The 24,879-nt window shown below is 39.0% G+C and overlaps 1 protein-coding gene across 1 annotated transcript in view; it reads left to right on the forward strand.

The window, feature by feature from the left end:
• Positions 1-5,864: 5,864 nt before the first annotated feature.
• kcnh8 (potassium voltage-gated channel, subfamily H (eag-related), member 8) overlaps positions 5,865-24,879 on the forward strand; it is a 78,383-nt gene continuing 59,368 nt past the window's right edge. The window contains exons 1-6 of the mRNA XM_047816015.1: positions 5,865-6,052; positions 17,969-18,202; positions 21,223-21,354; positions 22,056-22,186; positions 22,794-23,028; positions 23,277-23,434. Of these exons, the coding sequence (XP_047671971.1) occupies positions 5,977-6,052; positions 17,969-18,202; positions 21,223-21,354; positions 22,056-22,186; positions 22,794-23,028; positions 23,277-23,434 (966 nt within the window). The 5' untranslated portion in view covers positions 5,865-5,976. The remainder of the gene's footprint in view (positions 6,053-17,968; positions 18,203-21,222; positions 21,355-22,055; positions 22,187-22,793; positions 23,029-23,276; positions 23,435-24,879) is intronic.

The raw sequence follows: 24,879 nt of genomic DNA on the forward strand, positions 1-24,879 counted from the left end.
GTCAGTGCTGCTTTTGTGTATTTTGTCTTTGTGTAATGTCTTGTATTGTTTGTTTGCAACAATAATAATAGTCCTGACTGTCTTTTGTCCCACACTGTCTTTGGTCTTCTCTGTCTTTTTTCCTGAAATGTATTTTGTCCTACACTGTCTTTTGTGTTCATTGTCTTTTGTCCTGCACTGTCTTTGGTCTTCACTGTCTTTATCCTGAAATGTATTTTGTCCTACACATTCTTTTTTGTCCCACACTGTCTTTGGTCTTCTCTGTTTTTTTTCCTGAAATGTATTTTGTCCTACACTGTCTTTTGTGTTCATTGTCTTTTGTCCTGCACTGTCTTTGGTCTTCACTGTCTTTGGGCCTGAAATGTATTTTGTCCTACACTGTCGTTTGTCCTGAAATGTATTTTTTCCTACACTGTCTTTTGTCCTGAAATGTATTTTGTCCTACACCGTCTTTTGTGTTCATTGTCTTTTGTCTTGCACTGTCTTTGGTCTTCACTGTCTTTGGTCCTGAAATGTATTTTGTCCTACACTGTCTTTTCATGCATTTTATCATACACTGTCTTTTGTCCTGCACTGTCTTTTGGGCTGCACTGTCTTTTGTCCTGCACTGTCTTCTTGCCTTGTGTCTCACACTGTGTACACCAGGTTGTACAGATACACTTTATGTGTCTAGGACTAACTTACTTCAGTCCTTATCTCTGCGTTGTTCTATGTAGCTTCATGGTCCTGGAGGAACGATGTCTCATGTCATTGTGTACTGTGTCAGATATACTGTATACGGATGAAATAACTATAAAAGCTTCTTGACTTGACTTTTTTTGGAAATTTTCAAACACACAAAAAAATTCTGTTCTATGTTAAATAGGAGCTATTGTTATTAACAGATCATGTTAACCTCATAAATTAACTGAAAACACCCTGACAAACAGCATTTACACTCAACATAAGCGTTTTTTTTTTTATCCAGTTCAGACAGTAAATCTGAATGTCTTCATTCTGGTGGTAGAGTTTGTTTAAAAGGGGACTGTATAAAAGTGTTTAAAAGCTCTTAGCTGCCTCGGTTTATGCCGTCACTTTGTTCACTCACATCGGTTTGCTTACAATAATGTTAGTACAGTGAGCTACCTTAGAGATCAGAAAGAGCAACAGACCAATTGCAATCATTCCCTGCTGAGGATCCAAAACTTTACAGCAGAATAAGACAAGGCTTTGCTACAGAACTGTCCAGAGATCACCTTCTTTTATTTATTTTCAAATGACATTTTAATCATAAGAGAAAAACTGGCTGGTATGTTAGGGTCAATTGAACTTGTAAAAATGAATAAAATAATTATTCTCAAATAAAATCTCATTTACTAACATGCGGCAGGATTGCAGTTATAAACTGTACTGCAGATAGCCACTAGAGGGCCTTTGATACATTTTGCCTTTACTTCTGATTCCCTGTTATAACAATCCAGTCTCACGGCAGTTTGTGACATAGTTCACGAAATGTAATCTATTTGATTCTTGTTTGTGGACACGAATGTCCCCTTTTTCGTGTCACTCATTCCTATATTTCGATATGAAGCATCTTTCGTGTCTGCACAACCCAGTCTCACGGCAGTGGTTATAACGTCCACCATTACACCTGTTTCTTTTCCCTGTTTTTATTGTGTTTTTTTTTTCAGAACACTTCTTGAGTTGTAGCACAGATTTCAAGCATATTATTCTTCTTTTAAACTCCTACCAGTGACCTGTCTCATCTGTCATCTGTATGGTGTTTCTTGTTGGTGTTTGTATTTGATTGTCAGCAAAGTTCTAGTCGTTGATGACTGAAACTTTTGAGAAGAGACAAGCTGTCAGTCTACTACAGAGTTATAATGTATAAACCTCATGCTTTGGGCTTTATCATCACTTATCACACTTTATCATCACTCACAGACTTGTGGATATATGACTATAGAAGGTTTATAAATTGTGGCAGTAGAGATGATGCTGAACTGGTCAGAAAGAAACCATGTGGAATATGTTCAGTTATCTTAATGATGTTCAGTAAAATATTCCTCTTGACATGGTGGGATTTATTTAAATCTTATTTCATGGTGATCATTGTGGTGACATCATTGTGGGTTTATGAACATTATAGAATGTTGAGAGATCTCAGACCTCTGGAAGATCTATAAACCCATCTATTATTTTATGCCTAAATATTCAGTAGTCCTTATTTAAAAAACTATGCATTAAGATAACATAATTGGGATGATTTCTTGTCTGACAGTTAAGAGTCTCGAAATTGCAATTCGTGCTCTCATCATCAAGACTGGACTATTGTAATTCGTTATATAAAGGAATTAGTCAAGCCTCTATCTTACAGCTGCAGAAGGTTCAAAATGCTGCTGCAACATTATTAATGAATATTAAAAAACATGAACACATCACTCCGCCCCTGGTCTCCCTGCATTGGCTTCCGGTACAGTACAGGATTGATTTTAAGTTACTTTTACTAGTATATAAATCTCTGCATGGCCTTGCACCATCTTAATTATCAGATTTGTTAGCTGAATATCAAACGGGAAGAACATAGAGATCAACAACTCAAAATTTACTTAAAATTCCAAGGACCAAGTTAAGCCGGAAAGGGGATCATGCATTTGTGGCAGTAGCACCTAGACTTTGGAATAACTTACGCATGTACCTCAGGGATGCTGATTCTGTACACTTTTTTGAAATACAACTTAAGACATACTTCTTTTCCATGGCATATCCCTCTTAAATTTTTTTTTTATTACTGTTAATGTGTATATTGCTATTATTAAAATTGTATTTATTCCTTTTTTATACTTAGATGTTGTAAAGCACATTGGTCAGCATGGGTTATTTGAATAGTGCTATACAAATAAAGCTGACATTGACATTGATTTACATTTATTATTAGAAATGTATGTAAGTTTAAATTAAAAAGATCTGACAGGTAAATCAGAAGGCCTTGGCTTGCACCTTGGAAATCTACCTATCTATCTATCTATCTATCTATCTATCTATCTATCTATCTATCTATCTATCTATCTATCTATCTATCTATCTATCTGTCTATCTGTCTGTCTGTCTGTCTGTCTGTCTGTCTGTCTGTCTGTCTGTCTGTCTGTCTGTCTGTCTGACTGTATCTCAGTATGTCAGAAATGTCATAGTGAAGGTGAAAAATTTCTTTAGTACTTTTTGTAGAAATTTTGCACCACCACCATGAAGAGCGTTCTGATGGGAAGCATCACAGCCTGGTTTGGGAACAGCACCGAGCAGGGCAGGTGGCTCTCTGGAGGGTGATGTGAACAGCTGAGCATATCATCCACACTGAGCTCCCTGACCTGTAGTCTATCCACAGCAAGCAATGCCATACAGTATCTAGACCAGGAAGATTGCAAACAATGGACTCTTGTCTCTGTTGCATGCAAGAAAGGACTCAGAGAGAACCACGAAGAGTTTCTTCCTACAGGCAGTTCAGACATGGAAGTGGAGCTTGGACTCATCTGCACAGCACAACCTAATCTTATAAATTGCCTAAACAATTACACACATCTGCACTTTATTCAGTCTTTGTACGTTCATACTCCTCCCATATGCTTGTATTTTATATATATTTTAAAAGGGAAAATTCTATTTCATTGTAAACTCTATATTTATTCTAATTTTATTCTATTTTTATGTCACAGGCAGTCAAAAAAGCATGTCACTGCATGTTGTACTGTGTACAGTTGTGTATGTAATCAATAAAATTGGAATTTGTAGACCATAGGGCTGATAGCTGTGGTGTGGGCTGAGATCTTCAACAAACACTATAGCCCTGAATTTAGAGTATTGCAGCAGTGAGAAGGTGAATATGTGACAGAATTAGCCCAGAATGAGTGGGACTCCTAGAACTCCAAAGTGGAGCAGGGAAGCAGACACTGAAAGATGGGCAGGATGCAACAGCAAAGTGCTCATTGGCTCCTGCCAGAGGCCAACAGGGAGGAAAAAGCCTCTGGCTTGAACCTGACTGGAGCTTCCATTTTATTTAATTCTTTCTCATAAAAATGCTTCACAATCGACCAAATTGTGAGGGAATCTCCTGTGTACAACCCTCTTCAAGTCATCCAGAGGATGTTGATCAAATTTACAGCTTGGTTGTGACTTGGCTTTTCAAAGCACTAATCTTCTTCTTCTAAAGCAGTTCCTTTCTTGACCTGGATATGTTCTTTGTGTTGTTGTCTTGCTTCAGCTTCAGTCTAACAGATTATCTTCAACAGAGCTGAGGTCCCAGCTGAACAGAAGCAGCTCCATAGCATGTTTCACTGTGGGTCCGGTGTTATTTGGTGATCTTTGTATGATCATTTTGCAGCAAATATATCTTTAAGAATCAAGCCCAGGGTTTATTTTCTTGAAGAAGAAGAAAGTTCTTCTTACCAAAACCCAGAGAATACATGTGAAGAATTTTAGCAGTGTTGTCATGCAGGCAGTGACCAGTATCTCCCAGATATTCCTGCAGCTCCCTTAATGATGCTGCAGTGTTTTTTCAGCCTCTCTGATAAGTTTTCATCATCGTTGGATCATTTTTAATCTCATGTCGGTTTTTTTAAGGTTATTGTCATGCCCCAATTTATCCATTTGTTCACGATGTCCTTGAAGGTGTGCCATAGTACATTTAATCTTTTGGAAATGCCCCTGAAATTAATAAAAAATAAATAAATAGATTTATTTACATAGTTAATAAAATCACTGTGTTATTTGGCTCAAATTATTATAATCATGTTGAATACAAAATAAAACATCCTTATGAGAGTGAAAATATTTACCATAAGACCATGACGTCTTATCGTATAGCTGAACATCATGTCATCCTGATGACTTTGTTGACTTTAATGAATGTTATTATAGCACATACTACTGCAAAAGTGACATCATGCACGAGCTACAAAACTTTCCGCTGGTCACCTTTATAAATAAAGGTTCTATTCTGATCTAGCTTGAAAACAAGCTTGACTGTTGTTAATTGTAGATTAATTAATAATAGTAATGCATTAAAACTATATAGTTTATGACCTTTCATGGCTCACAAAATCGTGATGACTCCCAGTTAGAATTAATTCATGGCAAACTTGCTCACTTTTATATAGAATAATTGAAGGATGAGAAGGAGTTTATACATCTGTAGCTAGCATCTCAAATACTCTGGCTACATAAAAACCACTGGGTGTAAATGGAACTACACCCTCTCACTGTGTATGGATAGGTCAAATATCTGATATCCAAATGACCAAATAGATCACGAATACACAGTTCTTCCTCCTCCAGATAAGTTGGTTTGTAAGTCCACAATCTCATGTATCTCCACCTGTCTCCAACCTCAGCAGCATGGAGTGACTTCCAGAAGAAAGTCCTCAGGATGTATTTATTACACAGCAGAGTTCTTAATTCATTGGCAGATCTTAAATGAAATGAAATAAGTGTGTGTTATTGAACTACACAAGCTAGCTGACAGTGTAATCTGTGTAATATTAGAGTGCATATAGAAATGCAGTAAATCAATACAAATGATGGGATTCATTGTTGATCAGCAAAGGCATAAAATTGTTAATGGTCTTGTGCGTAAAATAGTACACACTCAATTAATTGTGTTCTGCAACCTGCTCCGTTTTCCATCTACACCCGCAAGAGGAGGTAAAGCTGGATGTCACTTCAATCCACACTCAGGTGTGATCGTGTTGTACCTGCGGCCGTCTCTCTCTCTCTCTCTCTCTCTCTCTCTCTCTCTCTCTCTCTCTCTCTCTCTCTCTCTCTCTCTCGGACCAGACTGGCGCGCGCTCCCAGCCGTCTAGAAAAAGGAAAGAGACGCGCCTAGCGCCTAGTTTTCACCGGAGAAAAAAATATTACCTCTTTCTTTCTTTCTTTCTTTCTTTCTTTCTTTCTTTCTTTCTTTCTTTCTTAATTTGACGGGAATCCTGTCCTCTCCGTGCCGTGACGATGCCGGTGATGAAGGGACTGCTCGCGCCACAGAACACATTTTTGGACACAATAGCGACGCGCTTTGACGGCACACGTGAGTTTCACTAGAAGTTGTTAGAAGGTCCGGGTTTGGATTATTCTGTATCATGCATCGTGTGACACCAATAAATTAATTAAATGTTAACACCAATAAATAAACCAGGATCATTTTCCGAAGCTAAAGAAAAGGAGTTCATAAAATATATAAACATAGTTATTATGCCTGGGTTTGGCATTCTCCCATGCACCATGCACTGACCGTCCAGTAAATAAATCCACAACAAATGCCTTATTTTATGTAATAATGATCATGAGTCTGGGTGTCTATGTAGTCACAATTATATACATATACATTATTTAGTAGTCTACTAGACTCTTAAGAAAGTCAAGGTTACATTGGGGTCTTTAATGATCTTGCTGTTGGGACGAGCTTTGGGAAATTAAATAATAATGACAGTTCATTCAGCCATGAAACTCCATTATAGACATTAGACTTTTTTTATTTATCTGTCACTTGACAAGACACCATATGTTCACCATATTTTCTTTAGTCCACTTATTCAGTACTGTATTTTTCCCCAATGTATCAAATACTGTACATACTCCGGACTTACATCAGTGTCCAACAGCACAACAGCCAAAGGCGCGTTTGTAAAAAGCTTCAAGGTATGATACCAAAAATATATCTAAATAAAATATATATAAAACCACATGAAGCTTTGAGTCTTTGAGTGTTTATTAATGACGTGAAAGTCCTCCACATTTTCTGTGTAAAATATGGATGGAAGAATGTTAAATAAAAATCTATAAATGTGGATGGAAGTAATTATCACGTCTTTTTAATTTAAAGATGGCAGAAAATGGGGATGGTGTTTTGAAGAAGTCATTGTTAAGCTAAATATAATCCTAAATGAAAACTTTTGAAATGCTCTCCTTGAGGGCTTTAGGCATCCTAAAGATGTAAAAGTATATATCATAATATCATGATCATATATATAATGAGAAATGAGAATGTCCAATTTGTATTCATCCCCACTGAGTCAATACTTTGTAGAACCACCTTTTGCTGCAATTACAGCTGCAAGTCTTTTGGGGATTGTCTCTACCAGCTTTACACATATAGAGAGTGAAATGTTTGCCCATTCTTCTTTGCAAAATAGCTCAAGCTCAGTCAGATTGGATGGCTAGTGTCTGTGAACAGCAATTTTCATGTCTCACCACAGATTCTCAATTGGATTTAGGTCTGGACTTTGACTGGGCCATTCTAACACATGAATATGCTTTGATCTAAACCACTCCATTGTAGCTCTGGCTGTATGTTTAGGGTTATTGTCTTTCTGGAAGGTGAAACTCCACCCCAGTCTCAAGTCTTTTACACTCTAACAGGTTTTCATCTAAGGTTCCCGTGTATTTGGCTCCATCAATCTTCCCATCAACTCTGACCAGCTTCCCTGTCCCTGCTGAAGAAAAGCATCCCCACAACATGATTCTGCCACCACCATGTTTCACCACCATGGTGTGTTCAGGGTGATGTGCAGCGGTAGGATTCCACCACACATAACGTTTTGAATTTTGTCCAAAAAGTTCCATTTTTGTCTCATCTGACCAGAGCACCTTCTTCCACATGCTTGCTGTGTCCCCCACATGGCTTGTCGCAAACGGCAAACAGGATTTCTTATGGCTTTCTTTCAACAATGGCTTTCTTCTTGCCACGCTTCCATAAAGACCAGATTTGTGGAGTGCACGACTAATACAGTAGTTGTCCTGTGGACAGATTCTCCCACCTGAGCTGTGGATCTCTGCAGCTCCTCCAGAGTTACCCTGGGCCTCTTGGCTGCTTCTCTGATTAATGCTCTCCTTGCACGTCCTGTCAGTTTAGGTGGACGGCCATGTCTTGGTAGGCTTGTAGTTGTGCCATTCTCTTTCCATTACCAGATGATGGATTGTACAGCATGCTCTGTGAGATGTTCAAGGCTTGGGATATTAATTTATAACCTAACAATGCTTTAAAACTTCTGCCCCAACTTTATTCCTGACCTGTCTGGTGTGTTCTTTGCACTTCATGGTGCTGTTTGTTCACTAATGTTCTCTAACACACTTCTGAGGGCTTCACAGAACAGCTGTATTTATACTGAGATTAAATTACACACTGGTGACTCTATTTACTAATTAGGTGACTTCTGAAGGCAGTTGGTTTCACTGGATGTTAGTTAGGGGTATCAGAGTAAAGGGGGCTGAATACAAATGCACACCACACTTTTCAAAGATTTATTTGTAAAAAAAATTGGGACACCATTTATATTTTTCATTCCACTTCACAATTACAGTATGTGCCACTTTCTGTTGGTCCATTTCATAAAATCCCAATAAAATACTTTTGTCTTTGTGGTTGTAACGTGTCAAAATGTGGAAAAATTCAGTGGGTATGAATACTTTTGCAAGGCACTGTGTAGGCACTGTCTGTTCATGAACTAATGCAGATAGAACAGAGAATATCACCAAAGTTTACCTGGAAAATAACAAAGATTTTACAAAATAGATTCCAAAACAATAACAAAATAAAAATAAAACCACAAAGATAACAACCTTTGTCTTGTTAAGTCTAATAGAAATGATATTTAGAGTGAGATTCACTATCACCTGTTTGAATTCTTGGAAACTTTCTTCTGATGATATAAACCCCCTCCAGCAACTACTTCTTGTGCTTCAGTGTGGATGAGTGTACAGGGGCTTAGAGCCCAGCAAGGCTGAGGGCTCGATTCCCACTTCTGCCATGTGGGGAGTTTGTACTGTATGTTCTCCCCAGAGGGTTCATCTGGGTACTCCAGCTTCCTCCTCCAGCTGAGAGTCATGCATTATACAGTAGGCTGACTGGCATCCTTTCCAGGGTGTACTCCACCTTGGGTCCTGAGTCTCCTGAGATTGCCTACAGATCAGTAGGTTAAGTGGTGTAGAGGATGGATGGATGGATGGATGGATAAAATTTTTCCACCTTATAGAATAGTTCCAAAAATCCTCATTTTCATTCACCCAACAGACTGGAAAACTGGACTGGAAAACAAAATGCAAAAAAATCCCCAAAAACTTTCAATGTCCCCAATGTCCTTTAAGATGTCATATAATAAATAATTACAGTGAATTCTTCTATTTGCAACATACTTTAGTCCCTTTGGCCTCCAAACCAGGATAAGGATATAGTTTGAGCCTTTCGAGCTAAAATGTCATCCCTGGGAGTTACTTTGTGTGATGAAGTACGTAAAGTTCTTACTGAAGAAATATAATTGGTCAGTGTCGGTGTCTGAGGCTCAGATATGGACAAACAGAAATGACAGATATCTTCTTCATTGAAGAAAGAAGAACAAAGTATGGAAGTTCAGGAACAAAATCCTTTGGACTGATGAGACCAGGAGATGTATTTGATCATCATGTAAAATCTAAACACAGAGATCTCATACCAACAGTGTAGCATGAAAGTGGATGAGTGATGATTTAGGCTTCTTTTGCAACCGCAAGACACAGGAACTTGCAGTCATTGATACAACAATGAACACCAATTTACACCAGAATATTCATCAGAAAAATGTGATGCCATCTGTCCAGCAGCTTAAGTTTGGCCAAAAAATTGGGTCAGGCAACAGGACAATGATAAGAACACCAGCAAATAAACATCTGAATGGCTGAATAAGTAAAGGTGTTCAGACTCAAACCCACTGATATGCTGTGGTGAGAACCTTATGAGAGAGAAATTCATAAGCAAATTCCCTCAAACATCAATGAACTGAAGCGATGCTGGAAACTGGTCAAATTCAACATATAACATTTACTAATTAAGATAAACCAAAAAAATGACTTCATGTTGAAATCTTTTTCTTGTCACCTAAGGTTATATGATTATTTACAGAAGTTGGTAAGGACCTGATAAATAAAAACATAGAATTGTTGCAGGGTACTGTTCTCTCTTTTCTCTGTGACTGTACTTCTGCTCAAAGATATAAGAAGGAAAGACTAACTGAATGAGATTGTGTAAAGTGTGAATAAAAGTCCAGGATATTTCAAGGAGTTTGTGGATGGGCAAGAGGCTGTACATGATTTAATAGTGTAATATTTTTGTAATAGGAGAGTAATTGGAGATAGGGGTCATCTGATCAGAGTCCCCTTCTGCAAGGAGATGTACAGGAGGTATATTGAGGATTGGAAGACTCTCAGCTGGAATTTCATTGCATTTGTTGGGCTGAACCATGATGGGAAGGGGATAAAGAAGGTTGTTGGTCTATTATTTCACTTTCGTTCCTTCATTTACTGGTAAAACTGCTTTGTGAACAAATGTGCACTTAAGTGTTAAAAATGGTCGTTCCGTCGAGGAAATGGGATGCAGTTCCAGGGATTTCTGTACAGCGTAACAGATATTGCATCATCGGGCAGGTGTGGCCTATTTGATAATCTAACAGTTTTTGGTTGTTTATTTGTTTTCTAAAATAGCTTAATTGTAAGATAATAAAGTATAATAGATATAAAATATAAAATCTACCTGTATGACTGTTTTGACCTTCATTATCCATCGTAGGTTTGATCTTTTTTTTTGGAAAGAGGGCGTTTTTCCAAGACTTCCAGAAACATGCCCACTTTACGTCGTGGTAACAAAACCCCTGGAATTTAGTGAATGCCTCGAGGAAACACTTGGTGTGTTTTTACTAAATTCAGTTTGGTGTCTCCCTCATTCCTGACCTAGTCAGTGCTCTCTATATAAAGCAGTCTAGTAAATATTGAAAGTGAGTGAGGTCACAGTTTCAGACAGGGCCTTAGAGTTTATGTAGGTCTCAACCTTAAACACTCTGCCCATGGGCTACATAGTCCCTGAGACCTTTTCTAAAGACAACCTTCAGCATGTTAAAGGAACATTTGAACACTATGGGTCAATTAGTGTTAAAATATTGTGTGACAGATTTAAAAAACACTCACCACAGCATATCAGTGGGTTTGAGTCTGAACACCTTTACTTATTCAGCCATTCAGATGTTTATTTGCTGGTGTTCTTATCATTGTCCTGTTGCCTGACCCAATTTTTTGGCCAAACTTAAGCTGCTGGTAGTGTTTATGTAGGTCTCAACCTTAAACACTCTGCCCATGGGCTACATAGTCCCTGAGACCTTTTCTAAAGACAACCTTCAGCATGTTAAAGGAACATTTGAACACTATGGGTCAATTAGTGTTAAAATATTGTGTGACAGATTTAAAAAACACTCACTTTTATCTTTAAAAGTTTTTAAAAGAGTTTTGTGTGAAGGACTTGTTTGGAATTGCTGCTATCTGCAAAAACAGGACGTTATTGGGTGTGTTTCTTGACAAAACATAGGATATTCTGATTTTCCAAATTATTTTACTTATTGTTTTATTTGGACAAAAAAAAATCTCAAGAAATATCAAAGAAAAACTCAAAACAGAAAACCACAAGGGACCTGCTTAAGGATCCCTCGCTAAATTCTACAGCTAATACACCTATTTCACTATTACTGTACATACAATTACAGACAATTAGACAGAAGTAAGAAGAAACAAGTGTGACTGATTAACTTTAATGGTAAGAGCAAAATGAGAACAGGTAACACGTGAAAAGACAGAAGAGATCCCGAGGATAATCTTAAGGCTCCTCTGAATCTAAGACTAAATTTAAAGGCTGCTGCTGAGACAGTTATCTGTTTTTGGCATCAATCAGCCTCCAGACCACCAGCAAGTCACTGAGGTCAACAACGATTTGGCCATTATATAAAAGATAAAAGTGCTTTAACCTTCAACACGGCATATCAGGTACTGTTTGTAAGATACCTACAGTCTCACTATATATATATATATGTGTGTGTGTGTGTGTGTGTGTGTGTGTGTGTGTGTGTGTGTGTGTGTGTATAAATACACACATCCATTCTTACTTTGTATCTTACTTTGTACAGTGTGGAATATACTGTATAGAAGATCATGTGTCAGACAGTCCCATTAAAATAGAAAGTTCCAGAAATGCTCCTGAGAATTCTTCCCCCTTTACAAACCCCCCCCCCCTCTCTTTCTCTCCCTCTTCTTGGGCTGCTGCTTCCCTCACTAATCATACCGTGTTTCTTTAAATAGCTCTCAGGTGTTACAGTTTGGGACTTCAGCTTGTGTGTGTGTGTGTGTGTGTGTGTGTGTGTGTGTGTAGGGAGTGCCTGAAAACAATCTAGGCCAGGACAGATATGTTCCCACTGCCCTCTCTCCTTTACATTTTAATATCTGTACCTAAATGTTTGTATTTGTATTGAATCAAATGTGGCCTGTGTTGTAAATAAAACTTGCAACTTAAAAAACTAAACTAAAATAAATAAACCCAGAAAATGCCTTGTCTGTGTTATGAGCCTCAGGAGGTGGAGAGAATAGAGAGTATAAAGAATAAAGAAAGTAAGATGGACTTTTTTCTATTTAAACTTCTAGCTAGTATAAACTCATCAGCACTGTTGTCTTCTATCTCTCACTTCATGTTCCTGCATTAGATCGACTGCTTCCTGCCCAATTAATCACAAACCTGTCAAAACTGTGACAAATTTCTGTGTACCACCCAAAGCCAAATGCTTATTGTTATTAAACACAACTTAATTATATAGGAACAAACCAACCTGGAAATTCTTTCCATTTTTTTCTGTCTTTATCCCTTTTAATCCTGTGCATTCAAGATATTTTAAATGACCTGCATAGCTAATTCAATGCTGAATATATAAATGATGTGAAATGACGTGACATACAGCTAAGTATGGTGACCCAAATATAAGTAAATATAAGTAAACAAATTAAAAATATTATTATTGAAATCTAGAGCTGGGGAACTCGAGTCAGACTTAAGTCGCAAATTTGAGACCTGAGACTTGCTTGACAAATATTAAAAAAGACTCGACTTGACTTTGACTTGACATTCATGACTTGAGACTTACTAGTGACTTACTCCCACCTCTGATGAAATGATAATCATTAACATATTAGCAGTTGTGGCGGCATAGGCATGGTCAAGTGTGGGCTGTGACTGGGAGGACGAGCTAGAGAGATGGAATTGGCTCGTGATCCACCAGAGAGACCTGTACTGTTCTATACAATAACATATCCATTTAAGAACCTTATCATAAGCAATATGATATGTCATGCAGTTACATCCCTTCAAATATGTACATGTTATTGTCACAATGAAGAATTTATATTGAGCACCTTTGTACTGTTGTTTTTATAAATGGACTGAATGTATTGGGGATTAAAATATGTGGTTTGAAACTTTACAAGTGCTTTATATGGTAAAGAAACCCTCTTTTATGAAAAAAAGCCTTTGTTTTTTTATAAAATGTTCTATTTTTTTTACTTAAGGATGGATTCTTTGCACTTGAAAGCACTGGTAGAGTTTAAAAAAAAAAATTACACATATTGAGTAAATGAAAATGATTACAGTATTTCCACACCATAATGCGCACCGGATTATAAGGCGCAGTCTCAATTACGGGCTGTATTTCTGTACTTAACCCATACATAAGGCGCATGCTAAAACATACGGTCCACAAAAAATGGTAACGGAAGCAAAACAGTGAGTTTAGTTGAACTTTATTCTACTATTTAACAATACACACACATTATTTTTTAATCAATCTTCTCCCACAAATCCATCAAAGTCCTCATCTCCTGTGTTTTCTTAACTCGGCGTAGTTCATTTTCTTGCTTCCTCCACTTCCATAGATTCATTGATGTTGAATTCTTTCGCTGCTCTATTCCCATTTACAACCGTGTAACTGATCACCTGTAGTTTGAATTGTCCCTCGTAAGCGTCTGTAAACCAACTTAAGGTGCATTTACCGCCACCTACTGGACTGGAGTGTGGAGCGCATAATGGTTAGGAAGAAACAAATGTTGTTATGCAACATACCGGTAGTATACCTACCAGAGGCGTGGCGGAGGTAAGCGTACGTACTGTACGTATTACGTAATATTCTCTGATTGAATTATCGCTGCCAGCGTACGTAGTGTATGTATTACGTCCCTGTGTCAGCGGGAAATGGTCCGGAAGTCAATCAAGCGGAGAGCTTACCAAAGTCACACAGATTTTTGGAACTCAGTGCACACATAAGGCTCACGGCCAATTTTTGAGAAAATTTAAGGCTTTTAGGTGCGCCTTATAGTGCGGAAAATACTGTATGTCTCTTGGGACAGTGTAGAGATCCTGAGTTGGAAAGATAAAAAAGAAAATAGAGAATTGTGTAATTGGTCCTGTGAGGACATGTACATGGACATGGACCGGTGACCTACATACTGTAACTCAACACATACATAAATCAGCTGCATGGCAGGGAAAAGGAACACTGAACAAGTGCCACAGATAACATACATTGAATTAGTAATTTGCATTTCATTTGCAGTTTTTCTCAGTAAATATTTTGAAAATTACCACATAGTCTTTTTATATAATATCTCTGGCCTGGGGCAGAGGATCTCATCCACAAAAGATGTTCGCACTCCCATAGCAGCAAGGGGAGAAAACCTGGATCTGGATGCATATTAAAATGCAATGTCCACACGGGCTTCATTTATCACCTGCAAAATCTTCCTTCTACCACCATGCTAAGAAAAACTCTTATGTGAAATTGGGGTATGGGGAATACACTGATAGTAACAGACTGAAAAATCTAGGATGGTTATTGAACCAATTGTGCAATTCTGCAGCATTTTGGGGTCATTTGTTCAAAACATTTATAATTGTTTCAGAACTTGTTGATTCCTTCAAACTCATTTGTGCATAGGGTTCTCCTGAAAAAGCTCATTGGCATTTATCGATGACCACAAAGCACATAAATAATAAAGCATATATATAAACAAAATTATGACAAAACGGTAAAGTAAACTGCAGAAACACAGACATGGAAGTTACATGTATTTTGACTTGTCTGACTTGTTTCTCAATAAAAATACTTAACAGATCATAAGCTATGTAGGGATTTTTGATTTGCAGGAGGATGAGAGGGTGATGGGAGATAATGCTTTCAGAAAAATGCTGTTCTTTGTCTGTTTGTTTAGCTCTGTATCTTTTCCCAGATGGTAAGGGAACAAACATTCTGTGTCCTGGGTGAGTGGAGTCTTTAACGATGATGCTAGTCTTTGGTTTCAGCCACCTAGCATACACAGTGTCCAGGTCTGGGAGCTCACTATGATGAGCTGAGCTGTTTTAACTACCAGAACTCCTGAAGTCAACAATGATTTCTTCGGTTTCTGTGGTCTTCTATCTTTCAGACTGAAGAATAGCTTATTCCCTACAGCTGTCTTATTCCACACTAAACAGCTTATCACACTGCATCTGTTTACATTTACTTGCATTTTTACTTCACTATTATCCACTATGCTTATTTGAACATAAAATAATGCAGTCATTGCACTACTATATATTTAATCCCTATTCTGCATATTATATTTATCAGTGTATAAATTAGTTTCAGTTTATGTACAGTATCTTACAGAAGTAAGTACACCCCTCACATTTTTTGTAAATATTTCATTATATTTTTTCATGTGACAACACTGAAGAAATGACTCTGTGCTCCAATGTAAAGTAGAGAGTGTACAGCTTGTATAACAGTGTAAATTTTCTGTCTCCTCAACATAACTCAACACACAGCAATAAATGTTTAAACCGCTGGACACAAAAGTGAGTAGACCCCTAAGTGAAAATGTCGAAAAACGTGTGAATTGGGAGCAGGTGTGTTAAATTTGGTGTTATTGCTCTCACTCTCTCATACCGGTCACTGAAAGTTCAACATAGCACCTCATGGCAAAGAACTCTCTGAAGATCTGAAAAAAGAATTGTTGCTCTACATAAAGATGGCATAGGCTATAAGAAGATCGCCAAGACCTTTAAACTGAGCTGCAGCACAGTGGCCAAGACCATACAGTGGTTTAACAGGACAGATTCCACACAGAACAGGCCTCGCCATGGTCGACCACAGATGTGCACGGGGTCAACGTCATCTCCAGAGGTTGTGTTTGGGAAATAGACGTATGAATGCTGCCAGCATTGATGCAGAGGTTGAAGGGGTGGGGGGATCGGCCTGTCAGTGCTCAGACCATACGCCACACACTCTTCTAAAGATGATGCACAAGAAAGCCTGCAAACTGTTTGATGAAGCCAAGCAGACTAAGTACATGGATTACTGGAACCATGTCCTGTGGTCTGATGAGACCAAGATAAACTTATTTGGTTCAGATAGTGTCCAGCGTGTGTGGAGGCAATGAGGTGAGGAGTACAAAGCCAACTTTGTTTTGCCTACAGTCAAGCATGGTGGAGGGACTGTCATGGTCTGGGGCTGCATGAGTGCTGCCGGTACTGGGGAGCTACCGTTCATTAATGCCTCTTTTCCACCAAAAAGACCCGGGTGCTGGTTCAGAGCTAGTGTTGGTGCTGATTCAAAGTTGGTTCCACTGGCGATCCTTTTAAGAACCCGTTTGCCTTTCCATCGGTTAGAGAGCCATCACAGAGCCAAGTCTGACATCACTGTATACGTGTCACGTTTCTCAGCAATGTAAGTGCAGCAGCGACAAACACAACATCAACAATGGCGGATGTTGCTTTACTGTTAATGCTCATGGCTTTGTGAACCTACTTTGGCATCCAACCACTTTTCCTGGTTCAGAGCCTGTGCTTTGGGTGTCGAAAAAGAAAGAACTGGTTCTACATTAGGCTCTGGCTCTTTAATTATCTTTAATTTCTTTAATTATCATGGGAGGTGTGAAGGAGGTAACCTTTACTGTCTAAGAAAATCATAAGGACAAGACTAAAGTTTGTAAAAGAACACAGAGACAAAGGCCTAAACATTTGGAATAATGTGCTTTGGACAGATGAGGCTAAATCTAAATTATTTGGAGACCATCAGCACTTCACGAGGACTGAAGCCTAGAGGCGAAGCCGCCCAGCCGAGGCTGCTTGTTGCGGCAAAAGATAAATTCCCTGAAGGCTGCCGACTGCCTTTTCACCTCCTGGTGCTCACTGGACTCACTGTGATCCTGACAGTACCCCCCCCCCCTCGAGGCGCATCTCCCGACGTACCAATCCTGTATCAATGACCATATCCGAGGGACCACGATCCCGGCGAGATCCAGGAGGGGGGAGCGAGGCACACGGCAAGGCAGGTGGGGGAGCGAGGCACACGGCGAGGCAGGTGGGGGGAGCAAGGCACACAGCGAGGCAGGCTGCAGGAGCAAGGCACACTGTGAGGCAGGTGGGTGGAGCGAGGCACACGGCGGCACAGCCAGAGGGCCGAGTGACATCCACAGCCAAGCTGAAGGGCCGAGCACAACCCCCAACACACCTTGGGAGGGCGGGAAAAATTCTCCACCACGGAGCAAAAAATAAACCAAAATAGCCATAGGCCAAAACATAGGGCAGGGCAGATGTGGCACAGAACATAAGGGCAGGGCAGATGTGACACAGAACATAAACAAAAGCACATGGCCAAAGTCTGGGCTGGATCCTGACACTGCTATACTAAAGAGGAGATACCAACTCCATGTGGTCTTGAGGATCAATATCAATACAACATTTATCAGAGTGTAAATTTATAATCACACCTTCCAGTGTCACCCATATGAGGATGAGGTTCATCTCAAGGTTTCTTCCTTTACCATTCAAGAGAGTTTTTCCTCCCCACAGTCACCTGAGTCACCTCAGACTTGCTCATTGGGGATAAATACTGTACAAACACATTTAAATATATAGTATCTAATATTAATCTTGCATTTTGTATTGTATTTATATTTTTCTTTATTAACATTTTGTTTTATGTTTATGTTCTGTAAAGCTGCTTTGAGACAAAGGCAATTGTTAAAAGCGCTATTCAAATACATTTGAATTGAATTGAATTAAATAAACTTTATCAAACTTAATTTTCACAGACTTTTCACAATGTGATCATGTATATGTTCTTCTCCACAGATAGCAATTTCATCCTGGCTAACGCACAAGTAGCAAAGGGGTTTCCCATAGTTTACTGTTCAGATGGCTTCTGTGAGCTGACAGGTTTTGCACGTACTGAGGTCATGCAGCAGAGTTGTGCGTGCAGGTTTCTTTATGGGCCCGAGAGCAGTGAACATACCATCTTGCGTGTGGACTCTGCCCTTGATGAGCGCAGTGAGCTTAAAGAGGAGATTATGTTCTATAAGAAGAAAGGTGAGTGACAGAAGATTTTGCATACACCTTCAGTGATTAATATTTGCCCCATTTATTATGCTGGCTGAAATGCGTAATGCGTTAAATATTTTCAAACTGAACATTCACAAAATTTATTTATTTCAAAGTGTTTTTATTGTTATAAATATACATAACACAAACAAACCAACATACATTTTCTTATGTCATACAAGGCATCCCCTATCCACAAACCTCATACTTTGCAAACATTATCTCACATATCCCCTTTTGCCACAGATTTGCATCCAAAGTTCGTACAAAGTTCGTACAAGCACTGAGAATGCACACAGAACACACACACACACAAAAATAATAATAATTAAGAATTTTTAAATCTAATTCTTTAGATTAAAAAAATAGGTCCCCCCCCCCCCTTTTTTTTTAGCATCAAATGCATTTTCATAATAATCCAAGAAAGGTTGCCATACATTCTGGAACCTTTCTGCTGAGTTTTGGACTGTAGTTCTTAACTTTTCAAGCTGGAGGAAGGACATAATTGTGCACACCCAACGTGAGTGTTTGGAGGTGAGGGAGATTTCCAATTTGTAAGAATTAGTCGGGGGGCTAACAGTGTAGAAAATGCTATTAAATGAGATTGGCCTATTGAGACCCCAACTTTAGTGTGTACCACCCCAAATATTGCAATGATAGGATCTGGATCAATATTCTTTTTATAAATGTAGGCGAATGTAATAAATATCTCAGACCAGAATGTGCCTATGCTTGGGCATGACCAGAACATGTGAGCCAAAGAAGCAGGGACTTGGTGACAACGTGTACAGTTGTTATACAAGGATATGTAGGATATATTTTGGCCAATTTGGTCCTAGAAAGGTGCAGGCAATTAAATACTTTGAATTGTATCAATCTGTGCCTAATACAGATAGACGATGTGTATATTTTATGTACTGTATAGCTCTTTGCCAAATTTCATCCGTCAATTCTGTATTTAGATCCTCCTCCCACTGTACCTTAAGAGACAGAAGAGATGGGCATTTCATGGCCTGAATAGCAGTATACAGCTGGGAGACACCACCCGAGAGATGAGGCTTGACCGTCAGACAATGATCAAGAGGGCTGATATTTGGTTTTGAGGGGAATGAACGAAACTGGGAACGGACAAAATCACGGACCTGAAGATACCTGAAGAAATGTGTTTTTGGTAAACTTAATTCATTAACCAAGTAGTCAAAAGAAACGAATGTGCCATCTACAAAAAGATCTCCCACACCGTTTATGCCTTTTCTAGCCCAGGCGAGAAAGGCTGTATCCATAAGAAAGTAAAAGAGTAAATAAATAATTACTCAGTCCACATATGCAACTAGACATCAGTACACCCACTGTCTAATGTAACTGAGTTGATTCAATGTCCCATGGCATTACACTGCAGCAATATTGATCCCCAGCAACAGTTGGTTCACTCCCATACTTCCACCAAATATAATACAATGGTACAGTATGTAGCCGAACAAACTCCCATATTAATCACTCATAAGTCCCCTGACGAAGGTAGCCGCCTTCTCTAGGTCAGTAAAGCTCTTCTGCTGGCTGTCCTGAGTCGTAATCCGCAGTTTTGCAGGATACAACAGCCCGTATTTTATTCCCTCGCATTGCCGTAATAAGTGTCTCACCTGTCCGAATGCCGCTCTCTGTCGGGCCACATTCTGCGTGTAATCGGGGAACACTCTGATAATGTCACCATTTTTAGATAAGTTTTGGAGGTGTAACAGCCTTTCGTAGAATGCTTTCTTTCTCTTGATAGTAGTGGCACTTGACGACAAAAGCTCTCGGTGGCTGCCCATTTCCTTGGGCTTGCTGCAAGGTATGGTGAGCCCTATCAATAACGAGCGGCTCGTTCAGGCCCATCACTTTTTGTAAAAGGTTTGCAATGAAGGTGCTCGCTGAAACGCCTGCCTTGCGTCCTTCTTTAACCCCAAAGATGCGTAAATTACATCTCCGTGATCTTGCTTCCAAATCCACAGCCTTTGCCGCCAAACTCACCAACTCTTTTTTCAGTTAAGTCACCTGTTGCTCCAGATTAGTGATAGCATCCGAGCGAGTGTTAGCTGCAGTTTCCAAGCCTGTGGTGCACTCCTCTAGCACGTTAGCTTTGATGTTAGCCTGATCGATTGCACCCTTCAGTTCATCTCTCAAACCACTGATTTGTTTGCATATTTCTTCATTTTGCATCTCTGCTTTCTCATCCATTTTTGCCTGCAGTTCGTTTCTTAATGAATTTATTGCTTGCAATATAGCTGACTTCCCCGAACTCGTGCTTTCCGCTGGTTCGTTAGCTTTACCAGCCTTCCTCAGGCTCAACTCGATTAACAGAATAAAAAACAAAAATTATCACATTTTATCCATGTACACAGTGTCTATATGGCTTCAAGCAACGAAAAAAATGTCTCGTTGATGAATTTTAAGGTGCATGTGGGAGAGCTCAGTTAGCCACGTCTACATCCCTTTGAGGCCCAACCGAAAGTCAACATTCACAAAATTTAACAAAATAATAAAGAGTGAGGATTTTATAACAATAAAGCTATTATAAAAGCCATGACTATTAGACTCTACAGCTTATTCTGCCATAAGCTTAAAATATTATTCTTTATGTTGCTATTTTGTTTGTGATTGAAACTAAGTGGAGCATCCACAGAAACAAGCCATTTAACAATATCCATCATTTGCATTTTCCACTTTTTCCTATTCCTGGTAATGTTGAGGGTTGTTTCAAGTGGATTCAAGAGATTTGATAAGAACATCACCAGCTGCGAGCAATCAAACGGTTTCCCCAAGTGTCCTAGTATAAGGCTGTTACACACACAAACACACACACACACACACACACACACACACACACACACACACACACACACACACACACACACACACACTAAGTATTTAATTAATTTAAAGAACAAGGGTCTGGTTGGGTGACTGCACTCATGGGAAATACATTCTAATGTTTGATCTCTAAGGGTGTCTTTCTGTCACAAATGCAGGTGGTGTGTTCTGGTGTCTTCTGGACATTGTGCCTATTAAGAACGAGAAAGGCGACGTTGTTCTCTTCCTCGCTTCATTCAAAGACATCACAGACACCAAAGCAAAAGTCATCCCAGTTGAAAAGAAAGAAGGTTTTGTGTATTGCATACATCCATGAATTTCTTGGCTTTTTGGTTTCTTTATGGTTTCTTTTTGCTTTTGTTTTCCTTCTACTTTCTTTGGTCACTTTATTATTTCTTATTATTAGGTCTATAAAGGTATTTCTGATTTAAAATATTGTTATTGGCATTAAGTTTCAGAGTTTCAGTGTTGTGTTTGGTTTTGTTTTATTAGGGTTTAGACTTACAAAGGTCAGGTATAGAAGACTGTCAGCTTTGCACCTGGGGTTGAATGTCTGAATGTCCAAACTTAACTTAAACCAGCTATACATGTGCAAATACATACAGTAGTGAGGGGGTGTTTGTACATCCTCTTATTCACTATTTAAATGAAAATACCATTATGCTGACTTGTTATTTTGCATTAAAAAGCAGCAAAATTACTGCCCGGATATAAAATCATTGGTGTTCATACAGGAAAGGTGAATAGTAGTGGAACCATTATGTAGTAAATATCTTTTAAACCTTCTTACATAAGTGTCAGGTAGGATAAAAAAAAAAGATTTCCAAACCTATTTCCCAAACTGATGCTAGATTCTGGTGTTTGTGTTAGTATTTGCTGGAATGTGTTTGTATCTTGGGTTTCTGCTGACATGCCCTTTCTTCTACCATATCTGAATTTGTAGTATCTCTGTTTTTTTATTTATATTATTATTATATTTGCACTTTCCCAGAGCGTCATCAGGGCCAGATTAAAGGTGGATCTTCATTCAGCTCTGCTCATGTTCACTCTAACACTGTCTTCCATAACATCTCAGGACATCTCCACAACCGGCAGAAAAAAAACAAACTCAAACTCAACAAGGTACGGTGCATGTAGTGTACACGAAAGGATGCATGAGGTGAGAGAAAGTGAGACCATGAAATGATTTACATTTCATCCTAATTAAAAATCTAGTAGTGGTATGTTAAGCTTTTGGATGACCGTTAGATGGTCTGGAATTTCACCTTGTTATCCTACTGGTAATGAAATGCAAAAAATAGGACTTCAAGTGAGATCAGGATCATGATTTCTTTTGTTGTGAGTCTGATAATATTCAAAGATAATAGAAATATAGTCTGATAATATTCAATTAATATCGATATTGAAATTAATATTGAAATTGAGAGATAATGAGTGTGATTCTGAAAAACGTCTGTCTTAAGAAACCCGTATTCCTTTCAAATTTCAAATATTTATCTGGGTTAAACTGGATGCCCACACACTATTCCTACTACTACTAATTATTATTATTATAATGGACTAATCAAGCCCATTGCACCCTTTCTGTTGTTGCTCTAAAATAAAGATATGAATGAGAGAAATTGTTGTGCCAGATGAAGGCGGAAAAGAACAGGAAAAACTTGCGATTTTGGACTTGAGCTGAATAAGTAATCCCTCTTTTTTCCATTTTTTCTTTCATGATTACCAGAATGTTTTCGGTGATCTGCCAGCACTGCCAGAGTACAAAGTGGCAGATGCCAAGAAGTCCAAGTTCATTCTCCTTCACTTCAGCACATTCAAGGCCGGCTGGGATTGGCTAATCCTACTAGCCACTTTCTATGTGGCTGTGACTGTGCCATACAATGTGTGTTTTATCGGTGATGAAGATTTGACACGTAGCACCACTGTCAGTGACATCGCTGTGGAGATCCTTTTTATCATTGGTGAGAAAGCTCAGGGTTGTAATACACATTGTAGTATCATTGTTTTATCTGTATTTTTCAGGACTCCATAAAGTGACAAGTGTCAAAATGGCAAAAACATCATCTAGTGCAGTTTCTTGAGAGAAACTCAAACACTTATTTGCTTAGCTAATCATATTCAATATTAAAATTATATTTATCATCTTCACATTAAGATGATAGAATGCAATTAATATGATACCTAAACATCTTTTTCATACTCATTGTAGACATATTGTTTAACTTTCGCACTACATATGTGAGCATATCTGGACAAGTGATCTTCGATGCTCGGCAGATCTGCATCCACTACATGACCACCTGGTTAATCATCGACTTGGTGGCTGCGTTGCCCTTTGATCTCCTCTATGCCTTCAACGTTAGTGTGGTGAGTCTGCATATTTGGCTTGTAATTTTTTTGTTTTTGTTTAGAGAGTTTTAACTCTCATGTTCTGTACACTGGTTAGCCATGGATGCCCCATTTGCCCAACACCCACAACCATCCCCAGAGACCACAAGAAAGAAGAAAAAAGAACATAATGAGGAAGGGAGGGGAAAAAAAGGTCTTCTCAGGAGCAGTCTAACAATAAGGTTCTTATAAGACTCTAACGAGAAGGTCCAGACATTACTGTTGGTTTCCCAGTAAACCATAGTATGGGGCTCCAGATTTTAAAAAGCCTTCAGTGATCCTTTGATAGATTGTATGATTTATTTGAGGCGGATGCATTGCAATACCATTTTAAATGGTTTCCATTTTAGGATAATAGTGAGGAGGAGTTACTCCATGAGCTTGAGCAGTGGACATAAGTTCTCAAACTCCTTACTAAAGCAAATGCAGTCTCTCCTGCTCCACCGACTTATGGGGCAGAAGACAGTAGGCCTGTAGGATGACTGGACAAACCACCATCCTGGGAACCTTAAAGACATATCTCACCCTGGGTGCAGGATAGCCTTGGACATACCAGAGGTAAATTCTAGGCAGGTTGGAGCCTGCAAATCTCCCACTCTTTTGAGGGAGCCCAAGGCTAAGAGGCCTTCTCAGAGGCTGACACCAGGGCCTCAGAGGGGGTTTGTAGCAGCCCTTTCTGGACCACAGAAAGGTCCCAGGTAGGAAGGCATGATCTGCAGGAAGGTCAGCTGCCTGGCACCATGCTGAAAGCGAGAGACCAGAGGGTGCCTACCCAAGCAGGCCCTGAGGACAGGTTTGTGGTTCACAGTGATAGCGGCCATGTACATCTTTAAAGAAGATGGGGACAGACCCTGAGAAATGCGAGACTTCAGAGCGAGGCTGCAGGGCATTTTACAAGCGTTTCCATAGTGTCAGCAGTGACACAGCATCTATTTCCCTTCTCAGGAAACAGGGCTACATACATAACCTAGTGTAGTTCTTACTAATGATAATTAGCGGCTCCTTTAGCCTTAGCAGAGAATTTGGAATGAAACACATTCAAGTCCTCTTGATTCGTTGGACATATGTTTTAAAATGTGTTCTTGTAACAATATAATATCCCCTTCCAAGTGTTGTAGCTGCTTCATTACCTTTGCGTCATTACCTTGATGGCCTTGTTCATTCCTTTAGTATTCTATGAATTCAGGTGCACACCTTCACCAATCTTTAAAGTTTTATCAGCCATCTGGAGTGATACATTGGGTTGAGGTATCTTGAAACCATATGGTCCTTTTCAAGGAGAAAAGAGAAGAATGGAGAGAGAGAAAAACCCCCCCCAAAAAACAAAAAATCGCTAGTTGTGGCTTCAAAAATATCCCTAATTACTTGTAACGTGTTACTGTAACGCCATTACTTTTGACAGTAACTAATACTCTAACGCGTTA

The sequence above is a fragment of the Tachysurus fulvidraco genome, chromosome 7 (genome assembly GCF_022655615.1).
Source record: "Tachysurus fulvidraco isolate hzauxx_2018 chromosome 7, HZAU_PFXX_2.0, whole genome shotgun sequence".
NCBI lineage: Eukaryota > Metazoa > Chordata > Actinopteri > Siluriformes > Bagridae > Tachysurus > Tachysurus fulvidraco.